Below are 13,406 nucleotides of genomic sequence, written 5' to 3'. Positions count from 1 at the left end.
GGTACTAGCGGAACATCAGTAAAGTATGAGCAGCAATGTACTGCAGGTACCAAAAAAGGCCAATGCAATCCTAGACTGCATCAACAGAGAGATAACATTAACTTTATGAGAAATGATAATACCCTTACATACTGCTCTAGGAATACTGTATCCAGTTCTGGTTGCCAAATACAAATAAGATTGTGAGACCCTAGAAACTGCAACGAGCAATGAAGATGATAAAAGGTCTGAAGGTTAAATGATATGATGACCAGCTAGATATATCTAGTTTACCAAAGAAAAGGAGTAACGGGGATATGGTAACAGTTTCTAGTACTAGAGAAAAAAGAGAATTGACTTTAAAGCACCAGAGGGCAGGACAAGAAATAAGTGGAAGGTTGTTAAATAGAGGTGAAATTTAGGAGGTAATTTGACAGTGAGAACAATTAATCAAATAGGTTGTCTCCTGGAGCTGTGGGTTTTCCATTAGAGAAGGTTTTCAAAAATTGTCTGAACAACCATTTGACCAGGATAGTACAAGGTGTCCTGCTTTGAACAGGGGGTTGGTCTAGAACAGTGTTTTTCAACCTTTTTGTGCAAAGGCACACTTTTTTCATGAAAAAAATCACGAGGCACACCACCATTAGAAAATGTTAAAAAAAATTAACTCTGTGCCTATATTGACTATATATAAAGTGTTTTCCCCACGGCACACCTTACACTATGTCACGGCACACTAGTGTGCCGCGGCACAGTGGTTGAAAAACACTGGTCTAGAAGACCTCCAAGATCCCTTCCAGCTTATGATTCTATGTTCCAACCTTGTACAAGACAAATTGTGTATGTGTGTTGTGTATGTGTGTGTGCTGTACTTGTTGTATTCGGATCTTTTCCCATGTAAGATTGAGATTGTCTTGGCAACGTTTCGGCGAGATCTCACTCGCCATATTCAGGTTGGTGTTTTTGGCTTAAAGTGTGATCGGAGCTGCCATCTTTCTATAAATCTTGGTGGGGGGTGTGGAGTGCTACTGTTGTTTCAGTAAATGGATTGATTGGATGTGTGGCTATATCATGATTGATCAATTGGTGCTGATTGGTGCTGGCTATGTGTACATTGTTGTTTCGTGTTGTAGGCCTGGGCGGTGGGTGGGGTTCGTTTGTTGAATAGGGCTAGTTTCCAGATGTCTGGTAGGTGGGAGGTATTATTCTCTTGTTGAAGTGTTCAGTTTTGGAGATTAACTTGGTTCCTTCAAAATTAATTTCATGTCCTGTAGCTTTAAGGTGCTGGAAAAGGGAGGAAGTTTTTTCTTTTATTCTTACTGCGTTCTTGTGTTCTGCGATGCGTGCATTTATTCTCCTGTTCGTTTGTCCTATGGATGTTGCAGGGCAGATTTTGCAGGGTATTTCGTAGACTCCTGGGTTTTCTAGCTGGATTTTGTCTTTGGGGTTTCTTTTTTTTTTTTAAATACATTTTTTACTTATTTATTTATTTCCAAAACAAACATATATTGTAAAAAGTATATCAGCTGGTTACAAAAAGTTTTTGTGCATCTCTTCCACCGTCATCAAATATAATTCATATTAATTCAAATATCTTAACTCAAATATTTACTACATTAACATCATCATACCTCCACTTTTATTTGACTACAGTTATTTAAACATCCTTCATCCTTAAATATACCAAGATTCAATCCATAACCACATGGTGGCATTTCATTTGCTTATTTATAAAATCCTCCATTAACATTAAATCCTCATATCCTGTTTTAGCTAAACATCCATAATATTTAATACCAAAATTTTCTAATCCTCCATGTATATAATTTATTATCATTATCCTTTCTTTATTTAACTATATCCTATATCATAGCATTAGTTAAAATTTAACTGTATATAGTTTTGTTTTTTATAATTATTATTGTTATTAATAATCTTTATATATAATCCAAAAATATTTCTAACCTCCCCTTCTCATATCCAATTATTACTTATCATAACTCAACATTGTATACATTACTATCATTATCAATTTTTATTTAACTATACCTATTACCAATGGATTTAACTAAGTTTAGCTAATTTTGAATTATACTCTTCCATCTATCAACCTGTATCTCTCCAATAACAGAACAGTCTTATATCTGCTGCCATTTGTGGATCCAATTCTCCAAACATCTTTTTGAACGAATCCATACAAAGAAATCTTTGCACCTTCTTGTTTGTGGTATCTCTCATATAATGTTGATGCCCTCTTTTTGTTTCCTTTATCAGCTTGTCTTTAATTCTCAGCAGTGGTATCAAATGTTTTGCAAATAGTATTTCATAGTCCATAAATTCTTTGATATTTTCTTCTCCTTCTATGCCCTGTCTTTTGAAGTAAATTTTCTCTCCATTTAACTCCTCTTCAAATATTCCATTCTTTCCTCCCTCAGAGATAAACCAATTGTCATGAATATCAACAAGCTCAAATTCTTTATCTCCGCGTTTCATCTTATTTTGTATTTGGAAAACATCCTCAGTTTTTTCCTCATAATTTGTTGCCAAAAACACCAAATAATCCAATTTTCTCTGAATTCTGTCCTCTGTATCAGACAGCCTCTTCAAAGCTGAAAGTATCGCTTAGAGAGACGCTTGAAAAGACGGGATGTTTATACGCAGTTGTATTTTTTCTTAAAAGCTCTGAAGCATTCGCAAGTGAAAGCAGACTACAAAGGGAACAGCTGTACAATCTTATCATATCTTAAGCCAGAACAACCAAGCAATAAAAGTGTCAAGATGTAAACAGTCAAATTGTAGTCAATTAGTTTACAGCTAGCTTACAGAGAATCAGAAGAAATGTTGGAGTAATCTATCCGTTTGAAAAGGTTTACTTAGAATCAATCCATGTGAATAACATTTAAAGAGTAAGATAACCACTGTCCAAAACCATTAAAAAGATCAAAATCGCCGCTAGGTTCTTCTATTCTTTAATTTAAATTAGTTTTAAAAATTTTTAGGCAGTACGTTTTTCTTTAAACAATAAAAGGTTCTTACCAACTTAAAAAACGTCTTCTTCAAATTGCCCTGACTTTAAACTTTAAATTTTAATAGGATTTGTATGCCGCCCACTCCCTAGGGACTCTGGGCGGCTCATAACAAGTAAAAGCATTTAAAATATTTAAAAATACAGAATTAAAATCAATACAACATCCATTCCATTAAGTGGGGCTGGAAATTAATCAACAGCCCCAGGCCTGCCAGAACAGCCAGGTCTTTGTCGCTTTACGGAAGGCCGGGAGAGTGGTGAGGGTCCGGATCTCTGCAGGTAGCTCGTTCCACAAGGCCGGTGCAGCTACAGAGAAGGCCCTCCCTCGGGGAGCCGCCAGCTGGCATTGTCCAGTCGACGGCACCCGGAGGAGGCCCAACCTGTATGATCTTATTGGTCGTTGGGAGGTAAATGGCAGGAGGCGGTCTCTCAGGTAGCCAGGTCCAATACCATGTAGGGCTTTAAAAGTAACGACTAGCACCTTGAAGTGGGTCTGGAGGCCAATGGGAAGCCAGTGCGGCTCACGGAGGATAGGTGTAACATGGGTGTACCTAGACTGACTTTGTCAGCCTTAAAAGACTGGAATTTTTACTGCCAGACGAAGACTTTAAACCTGCTTTTCTCAGAGATTTGTGATATCCCCGAGATCAGCAAGATGTAATCTTCCTGTTCACCATCTCTTCGGGATGATTTAGGTCCATTAGAACCCCGCAGCAATAAAAGTATCGAGTGCGATCTCAGAGCTTTGAGATCGCATGTCGTCTCGTCACGGCATCCAGGCTCCGCCCACATCTTTGGGGTTTCTTAAGATGTTGGCTATTTTTTGGTCAGTGTTGAAGGCTGTCTTTATATTGTCTTTGTGGAGAATTTTGCTGATTTTATTTGTGGTGTCTTTGATTTAAGGGAGGAGGGCAATGCCTTTGTCCTGTTCTATGTCTCAGTTTTGGGGGGAGTCTCCCTTTGGATTAGGTTGGTAATTATTTTTCTTTGGAATCCGTTGGAGATTAATACGTTTGTGAGAGTGTTTAATTCAGTTTTCAGGTGGTCTTTGTCGGCTAGGCGTTTGGTTCTGGAGATGAGGGTCTTGGCTACAGAGTTGATCTGTGCAAGTTGGTGTGTGTTTAAGAGCAGTTGGTGTGTGTTTTTTTCCGGTAGATGGTGTGTCCTAGGGAGCCATTGGGTTTTTTGTAGATTAGGACATCCAGAAAGGGTAGTTTGTTGTTTGCTTCTATTTCCATAGTGAATTATATTTTGGGGTGTAGACTGTTGAGATGTGTGAGGAAGTTGTCCAGTTTTTCTTTCCCGTGTGGCCAAATCACAAAAGTGTCATCAACATATCTAAGCTAGAGTTTGTGTTTGTGTTCAGATTTTATCTAAGGCGTTAGTTTCAAAATGTTCCATGTATAAGTTTGCGATGACGGGTGAGAGGGATGATCCCATGGGTGCTCATTCTATCTGTTTATCTTTGTCCATTATGGATGAAGTATGTGTTAATTAGGCAGTGGTTGGTCAGGTCCAGGATGTGTTTAGGGGGGTTGTGTTTGTTCTGGATAGCTGTAAAGGCTTCTTTTATAGACACTTGGGTGAAGTGGGATATGACATCGAACCTCACGAGTAGGTCGCTGGGTTGTAGGTTTTGTTTCTTTATTGTTTCTATGAAGTGGAGTGAGTTTTGTATGTGTGAGGTGATGGATTCTGCGTAGGGTTGGAGAAAAAAAGAAAAAACTTCCTCCCTTTTCCGCACCTTAAAGCTACAGGACATGAAATTAATTTTGAAGGAACCAGGAAGCTATCGAAATAGAGAAACACCCCCACAACATGAATAAATATGATGATACCTCCCGCCTTCCAGACATCTAGAAAGCAGCCCTAGTCAACAAACGGGCCCCACCCACCACCCAGGCCGTTACAACTCAAAGCAACAATGGACACAAAGCCAGCACCAATCAGCACCAATTGACCAATCATGATATAGCCATACATCCAATCAATCCACTTACTGAAACAACGGCAGCACTCCACACACACACACACACACACACACACCACACACACACACACACATATATATATATATGTTTTTAATTTGTGCTGATAAATAAATAAAGGGAGACTAGTATAGATCTATTTCAAGTTATTTAGCTCTCATCAGCTAGCCATACCCTTACTGGGATTCGAACCTGTGCTGCATTGCATCTTAGGCAAACGTCTTAGCCATCAAGCCACAGGTTTCCTCCTTATCAGCTGAAGCCAGGGAAGAAGGTATATATTAGTGTCACAACCCCTGGTAAGCCATATATATATATATGTTGCATTTGTGCTGCTAAATAAACTGGCAATACATTATGTCTGTGTGTGTGTGTGTGTGTGTGTGTGTGTGTGTGTGTATGTATGTATGTGTGGTTCCTCTTATACTGGTACATGCTACGCCTAATAACCAAAACTATTGGTATTTCTCAACTATAAATTACTGCTGAGAAAATTGTTGCTTCATTGTTGTTATTGAAAGATCCTAACCTTGTCAAAAATTTTCAGTCTCTGCTTCATTAACAGTAACTCAGTGTAAAGGAGATCACACTTTGATAGCAGATAATCTGATGTGCTGAAAAAAGGAGAGCATCCTCAAGTTATCACTCTTGATATTATCTATAGATCTTTAAAATTACATTTTTAATTTTAAAATTACTAAAATCTAGCAGCTGAAAAGATTACCATGCCCTGCCTTAGAAGAATTGCTGTTGACAGTTTCCATCTTAAATTATACTAATAAAGTAAAATCGAGTGCAGAAGGGTTATGTTCTTGAGACAGACTTCTCAATGCTAGGCAAATTTATATAGTTCCTGTGAAGAAAAAAGTATGATTTAAGGCACAAACAAGTAACAAAAGTGATCTTAGAATCAGATTCTATTTCTCACAGATCTCTAGGTTGAATCTGTAAGCATATATATAAAATTATTTTAAAAACAGCAATTTAAGTACTCATATTTTGAGGGGGGGAGACAAAATAAATCATATTAGAATAAACAAATATATGTATTTCTGTCCATGGGATTTCTTTTTCCTTTGCAGAGTATTTCCATAATTACTATTTAGTTTAACTGCCTGTGTAATAAAATATTTAGCTAAAAAACTCAGCCATGGAATCTATAGATAGAGGCATCAGGCATGGTATATGGGCATCTGCTAATTCAAATTTTGACAAAGAGAAATCCACTACATTCGAGTGAAATTTTGGTTGAATCCAGAGGAAGCATTTGATGAATTACGCTTTGCCTGAGGAACGGGATAGAAAGGTAGTTTTCCTTATGCCCCTTTTCTCGTTGGTTCCTTTTGTTTGGAAAAAAATTATCCCTACTCTATCTGACTGGTGCAGCCTGTGAACTATGGTACAAAACTGAACAATGTAGAAAGAATTTATATATCTGAATCTGGGTTTCTGCTGAAGCCCAATGTAAAGCTTTTCATAAAAACTTTTCCAATTGTGAAATCACAAGCCAACATACAACCCAGGAAATAGAGAATATGGTTTCTTACAACAATTTTTCCTGTGTTAATCTGCTATAGATTCCTTATTCTCCAAACAATGGATTTTGTTAAACCCTTATTTAAGAGAGTGACTTTGGGATGCAATAATAAATAGAAACGCCTGCATTTTAATTTTTTGCTTGCCAGAAAGTGTGTGTGCGTGTGTGTGTGCGTGTGTGTGTGTGCGTGCGCGCGCGCACACACGAGCATATGCATGCAGGTGTGTATAATTTTTATTTAAATGAATAGCTTTATGACTATATTGCAGCTAAAGAGCCACGATAGTTCTGTTGAGTGATTCCAATAAAATGTAGTTTAGATATTTAAACTGATTCAAATTGGTATTGGTTTTAACTTTATTTTTCTTTCACAGGAGCTTTAGCTAGGCGGCTATATGAATATAGTCGAATTCCCTTCCTTCCAGTGTATGGTGGATTTCCAGTCAAATTTCGTACTTACATTGGAGAGCCCATTCTGTATAATCCAAATGTAACTTCTGAGGAATTGGCTGAGAAGGTACCATTTGTTTATTAAACATCTTCAATTCCTGCATAATTGTCAACAAACATTTCTATTTTAATTAATGCATTACATTAATTTAATGTCTCAAAGCTTTTTATAAGACTACTATAATTCAAATTATTCCTGGAAAGGTATTTTCTTTTTTGTATTTTCAAAACAGTGCAAGTAAAATCCAGTAGTGGCCAAATTCTATTACTAAATTGTGGAAATTATACTTAGTGGCATTAATCTTAAAACAGTTTGGTACTTACAAACAGATAGCTTCAAATAAAACCAGCCAAAATATTTTAGATGACGTTATATTCTTTGAATAGATTGGCAAGTTCTAGCTATTGTGGGTTCTAAACATTATTTATTTTATCATTTTTATTATTTTTTCAATGTCTATAGCTGCCCATTTCAATCTGACTCTGGGCAACTCAAGAAATAGATTACGGTTAAAACACTAAAACATTTTAAAATAATAAGAAACAATAAAAACATCAAAAACATACATAGCAGCAGGAAACAGGGCCCTTAACACATTCAGGGCCCCAGGTTTATTAATAGATTAAAGTTATGATTTATAGATTAATATATCACAGTATTTTGCCGTGAGAAATTTATAGTCTAGTTGTTTTGGCATATAATGTCCTATAGCACTGTCCCAAGGGAACGAGTTGAAACAGTTTAGGTTCAGGATGTGAGTGGTCAGTAGATATATTTTCAGTTCCCTTCTGATCTGCGCAATATACATGTCTTCTACGGAAGGCAGGCTGGTTGCAGTTGTTTTTTCTGCAGTCTTAACTATGTTGGAGAATGTATCTGTCCTGTTGTTTAGTTGTTGTACCAAACCAGTATAGAAGTACAAACGATAGACTCAATAATTCCTCTGTAAAACTGTTATCAACAGCTCCTGGGGCATCCCGAACTTCCTGAGCTGACGCAGGGAGAATGTTCTTTATTGAGCCTTTTTAATAATGGTTCTAATATTAAATGTTCATTTCAAGCCCTTGGATTATATAACTACAAAACCTGAAAGACTGTTACTTTTCTGTTGAATATAGCAAGAGGTGGTAGAAGGGCTTTATTTAATTTAAAAATATATAAAAATGGCTGTGTGTGTGTATGTTCTAGCATATCGGTCAGGACTTGTTACTCCTGATGAAGTGGACAAGGTCATGGGAGCGGTGAGTGCCTCCACGTGTGTACTGTACCTTCGTTGGGAAGGTTGTTGAGAAAGTGGTGGCCTTTCAGCTCCGACGGTCCTTGGATGACGCCGGTTATCTGGATCTGGTTTCAGGCCTGGTTACAGCACGGAAACTGCTTTGGTCGCACTGATCGATGATCTCTGGTGAGCCAGGGATAGGGGTCACTCCTCTATCCTAGTGCTCCTTGACGATACGCAGCTGTATCTGTCCGCCCCGTGCCAACTCAGTGAAGTGGTTGACGTGATGTGTCAATGCCTGGAGGCTGTTAGGGTCTGGATGGGGGTAAACAAGCTTGCGCTCAATCCAGACAAGACCGAGTGGCTGGTGTGTTTCCCTCCCAAAAATTGACTAAGTATTCCATCGCTCAGGCTGGGGGGTGAAATTCTACACCCCTCAGACAGGGTTCGCAATTTGGGGGTCCTCCTGGATCCACAGCTGACCTTAGAACATCATTTGTCGGCTGTGACCAGGGGGGCATTTTCCCAGGTTCGCCTGGTGCACCAATTGCGTTCCTACCTGAACCGGGAGGCACTTGCAACAGTCACTCATGTCCTTGTGACCTCAAGACTGGACTACTGCAATGTGCTCTACATGGGGCAGCCCTTGAAGAGCATTCGGAGACTTCAGCTCGTCCAGAATGCAGCCGCGCGAGCGATTGTGGGTGCACCTCGGTACACCCACGTTACACCTATCCTCCGCGAGCTGCACTGGTTACCGATTGGTCTCCGGATACGCTTTAAGGTGCTAGTCGTCACTTATAAAGCCCTTCATGGTATTGGACCTGGGTACTTGAGAGACCGCCTGCTTCCAATTCCTTTCATTCATTTTATTTTATTATATTTATATGCCGCTCTTTTCCCCTGAAGGGGACTCAGGGCGGCTAACAAATCAAATCAGGGAAGGGGGGGGTACAGACAAAAAATAAACATAACAATACATAATTTAAAAACACACAACAGTCATACCATTCGAAACAGAGGCAGCAACTCTTTAGCCCCAGGCCTGTCGGAACAGCCAGGTTTTAACGGCTTTGCGGAAAGCCTGGAGGGTGGTGAGGGTTCGAATCTCCACGGGGAGTTCGTTCCAAAGGGTCGGAGCAGCCACAGAGAAGGCTCTCCTCCGGGTAGTCGCCAGTCGACACTGGCCGGCAGATGGAATTCGGAGGAGGCCTAATCTGTGGGATCTAATCGGTCTAGTGGAGGTGATTGGCAGCAGGCGGTCTCTCAAGTACCCAGGTCCAATACCATGAAGGGCTTTATAAGTGACGACTAGCGCCTTGAAGCGTATCCGGAGACCAATAGGCAGCCAGTGCAGCTCGCGGAGGATAGGTGTTACGTGGGTGAACCGAGGTGCACCCACAATCGCTCGCGCGGCTGCATTCTGGACAAGCTGAAGTCTCCGAATGCTCTTCAAGGGCTGCCTCATGTAGAGCACGCTGCAGTAGTCCAGTCTAGAGGTCACAAGGGCACGAGTGACTGTTGTGAGGGCCTCCCGGTTCAGGTAGGGACGCAACTGGTGCACTAGGCGAACTGGGCAAATGCCCCCCTGGTCACAGCCGACAAGTGATGTTCAAAAGTCAGCTGTGGGTCCAGGAGGACTCCCAAATTGCGTACCCTGTCTGAGGGGCATACTGTTTGACCCCCCAGCCTGAGAGATGGAAAACTTGGCCAATTAGTAGGAGGGAAACACACCAGCCACTCGGTTTTATCCGGATTGAGAACAAGCTTGTTAACCCCCATCCAGTCCCTAACAGCCTCAAGGCACTGGCACATCACGTCAACCGCTTCATTGAGTTGGCACGGGGCGGACAGATACAGCTGCGTATCGTCCGCATACTGATGGTATTTTATCCCGTGCCGTCGAATGATCTCACCCAGCGGCTTCATGTAGATGTTAAACAGGAGGGGGGACAGGACCGAACCCTGCGGCACCCCATACTTGAGGGGCCTAGGGGTCGATCTCTGCCCTCCGACCAACACCGACTGCAACCTGTCCGAGAGGTAAGAGGAGAACCACCGTAGGACAGTGCCTCCCACCCCCACCTCCCGCAGTCGTCGCAGAAGGATACCATGGTCGATGGTATCGAAGGCCACTGAGAGGTCAAGGAGCACTAGGACGGAGGCATAACTTCCATCCCTGGCTCTCCAGAGATCAATTACCTCCCAAAGGCCCATTAGATCCCACAGATTAGGCCTCCTCTGGGTTCCATCTCCTGGCCAATGTCATCCAGCTACTACCTGGGGGAGGGCCTTTTCTGTGGCTGTTCTGGCCCTTTGGAAAGAGCTCCCCGCAGAGATTCGGACCCTCACTTCTCTCCAGGCCTTCCGTAAAGCCGTTAAAACCTGGCTGTGCCGGCAGGCCTGGGGTTGATGAGTTCCCTTCCCCTCTCGAATTGTGTGACTGTTGATTGTCTTTTAAATTCCCTTGTACCTTTTTGTTGTATTTCCTTTGTGTTTACCTTCCCCCCCCCTTGGGTTTGTGAGCCGCCCTGAGTCCCTCAGGGAAAAGGGCGGCATATAAATAAAATAAACCTTCAAACCTTCAACCTATCTCTGGAACGCCTCAAGCAATTTCACCCAAAAATGGTGCGCAGATGACTTTCTCTGGAAAAAAAATACTGTGAGTGTAAGACACCCCTAACACCCCTCAGGATATGTGTTGTGTTAAGATACAGCCTGTTGTGCCTTAAAATGGCTTCTACTGTATTCCCGTAAAATGGCTTCTATTGTACAGCGCAGTGGAGTTGCCATGGTAACGACTTCACAGTACTCCTCAAGAGGGCTCCCTCTGGTAAGGGGGAAAATCCAACATTAGAAATTACGTTTGGGCTGGACATTTCCCCCGCTATAAATAAATACCTGGCCAATGCCAGGTTATTGGCTAGTTTAAAAATAAATATATATATAAGAGTTGTAATCTGACAGACTTTATTTAGTCTAGATCTGGGAATTGGAAAAAGGGACCCCCACATCCTTTCTCAAGGTATTTCTAGCCTGTATACTTTTCTATGAGAATAAAAAGCTATAATTTTATATAATGCCTCCCTTTATTCCGAGCCTTTTGGGGACACAGAACAGATCGGGCCTAAATACTATTTGGATTTGAGAGTACCAAGGATGTAGCTTTCATAAATTTAACATTTATTTACATACCCTTATTTTTAAATATGCATTTTATACACAATAGTCCAACATAATTGTGATAATGAATCATTTCTTCCTTTTTTAAACTGTCATTTTCAGACCCAAATTGCTCTCCAGTCATTAATTAGAAAGCACCAGCAAATTCCTGGAAGCATCTGTCGAGCTTTATTGGAAAGATTTCACAAAGAAAAGAAAAAGGAGTAAATTGGTCAAATGTTATGATTAGGCCAAGTGAGACAACACGCTGCTAATTATTATGAGTTTGACAATCATACAGGATATCAAAAATTTTAATTTATATTATTTTCTAATTTAGTATTGTACTTTTTTTCTAGCAAAGAAAGGATAAAGTATTATGCGATTTTTCATTTGCATGAAAAAAGCACTTCATAAGGCTTTTAAAACATGGTTTTATTTCAAGGTTGAAATGTTACTTAGAAACTGGTATGCTTACGGGTAGGTAGGTCATGATTAGTGAATGATACAATACTAGACTTATTATGAGTTGTAATTTGAGAAGTTGTATATAAGTAGATCCAAAATTCCGTTAAGGTGAAGTTACACGTGTGCAATTGGGGTGGAGATTTTAGACACTCTTCATCTTCATATGTGCAAAATGGATAAAAGGCAGATTCTGTCAAAGAAAAACAGTGCGAGCGTAATTAAAACAAATATTTTCCGTAATTGAATGATATGAACATAATCATAGCAATACTAAATTAGGATGAATTTAGGGAAGAATTATTTTGTGTTTGCTTTTTATAAATGTGATTTATATACTGGTATATGAATTTCAATGCAGCCATTTTATTGGATTCATTAATCACACTAATAAATATGTTTTAGACTGATTTGGTTCCTTGGCTGCTATTTATATTGTGCATTTTACTACCGTATTGTTTTTAAACATTGTAAGCCATCCAGAATTACTAATGTGAGATAGGCAGTTGTATAAATCTTAAGAAATATATTTTTTAAAATATTAAAATCATATTGAACAAGATGGCATTTGTGTTGTGCTTCACTGCAATATGTATTGGAGTGGTAAATAATTTCACTATTGGGTTTTTGTGAAACAGGCAATCTTTGTAGACTATCTTGAAGCTGTATTTCACCAGGCATTTTTAACAAAGTAAATTTTTATGGGATATATTTAGAATGGAAGGAAATTTTGTTTGTATCAAATGTGTTCAAACTGATGGTCTGTCTGGATAAGCATGTAGGGCAGGCTGGTAGAAGACATGGTCTGCATGCAGCTCATCAGCCATATTTTTAATAATAAATTGATAGTTCACCCTCACGAAGGATCTGCAACCATTGCCACAAAGACACATTGCTCCAACACCTCCCGGCCTTACCAATGCCACCAGCTCTGTTGCTGCTCCACCAGCCATCAGACAATTACAGGTAGTCCCTGACTTACAGCAGTTCACTTAGTGACCATTCAAATTTAACAACGGCACTGAAAAAATTAAATTATGCTGTTTTTCACACTTACCACTATGGTAGCATCCCTATGGTCACATGATCAAAATCCAGACATTTGGGAACTAACTCACATTTATGACCAGTGTCCCCGGGTCATGTGATTTCCTTTTATGACCTTCTGATAAGCAAAGTCAATGGAAAAACTAGATTTGCTTAACAATTGTGTTAAACTGACAACTGAAATAATTCACTTAACTGGGACAAGGTCATAAAATGGGGGTAAATTCACTTAACAAATGTTTCACTTAGCAACAAAAGTTTTGGGCTCAATTGTGGTCATAAATCAAGAACTACCTATAATTGGCATACCAGCTATTTCTTTGCAGAAAGCTAATATTTTTAATTAATTAAGATGGCCCTTTTCCATCTACAACTTGTGTAACTCTGGTGTAGCAGGTTGTGCAAATAGTCTTAAGATTGGACTTCAACAGATGTTTTGACTAATAAATGAATAAAAACACTGAAATAAATTTAAAAAATATTGGCGTGGAAACCAATCTGATATAAACTACTTTCAGTGCAAACTGACG

At 39.7% G+C, this 13,406-nt stretch overlaps 1 protein-coding gene across 1 annotated transcript in view; it reads left to right on the top strand.

Moving 5' to 3' along the window:
• LOC116512457 (transmembrane protein 68-like) overlaps positions 1-12,846 on the top strand; it is a 34,364-nt gene extending 21,518 nt beyond the window's left edge. The window contains exons 5-6 of the mRNA XM_032222944.1: positions 6,907-7,049; positions 11,488-12,846. Of these exons, the coding sequence (XP_032078835.1) occupies positions 6,907-7,049; positions 11,488-11,592 (248 nt within the window). The 3' untranslated portion in view covers positions 11,593-12,846. The remainder of the gene's footprint in view (positions 1-6,906; positions 7,050-11,487) is intronic.
• The last annotated feature ends 560 nt before the right edge of the window (positions 12,847-13,406 follow it).

This window comes from Thamnophis elegans, chromosome 8 (genome assembly GCF_009769535.1).
Source record: "Thamnophis elegans isolate rThaEle1 chromosome 8, rThaEle1.pri, whole genome shotgun sequence".
Lineage (NCBI taxonomy): Eukaryota > Metazoa > Chordata > Lepidosauria > Squamata > Colubridae > Thamnophis > Thamnophis elegans.
This window is presented reverse-complemented; position numbering and strand designations above follow the sequence as displayed.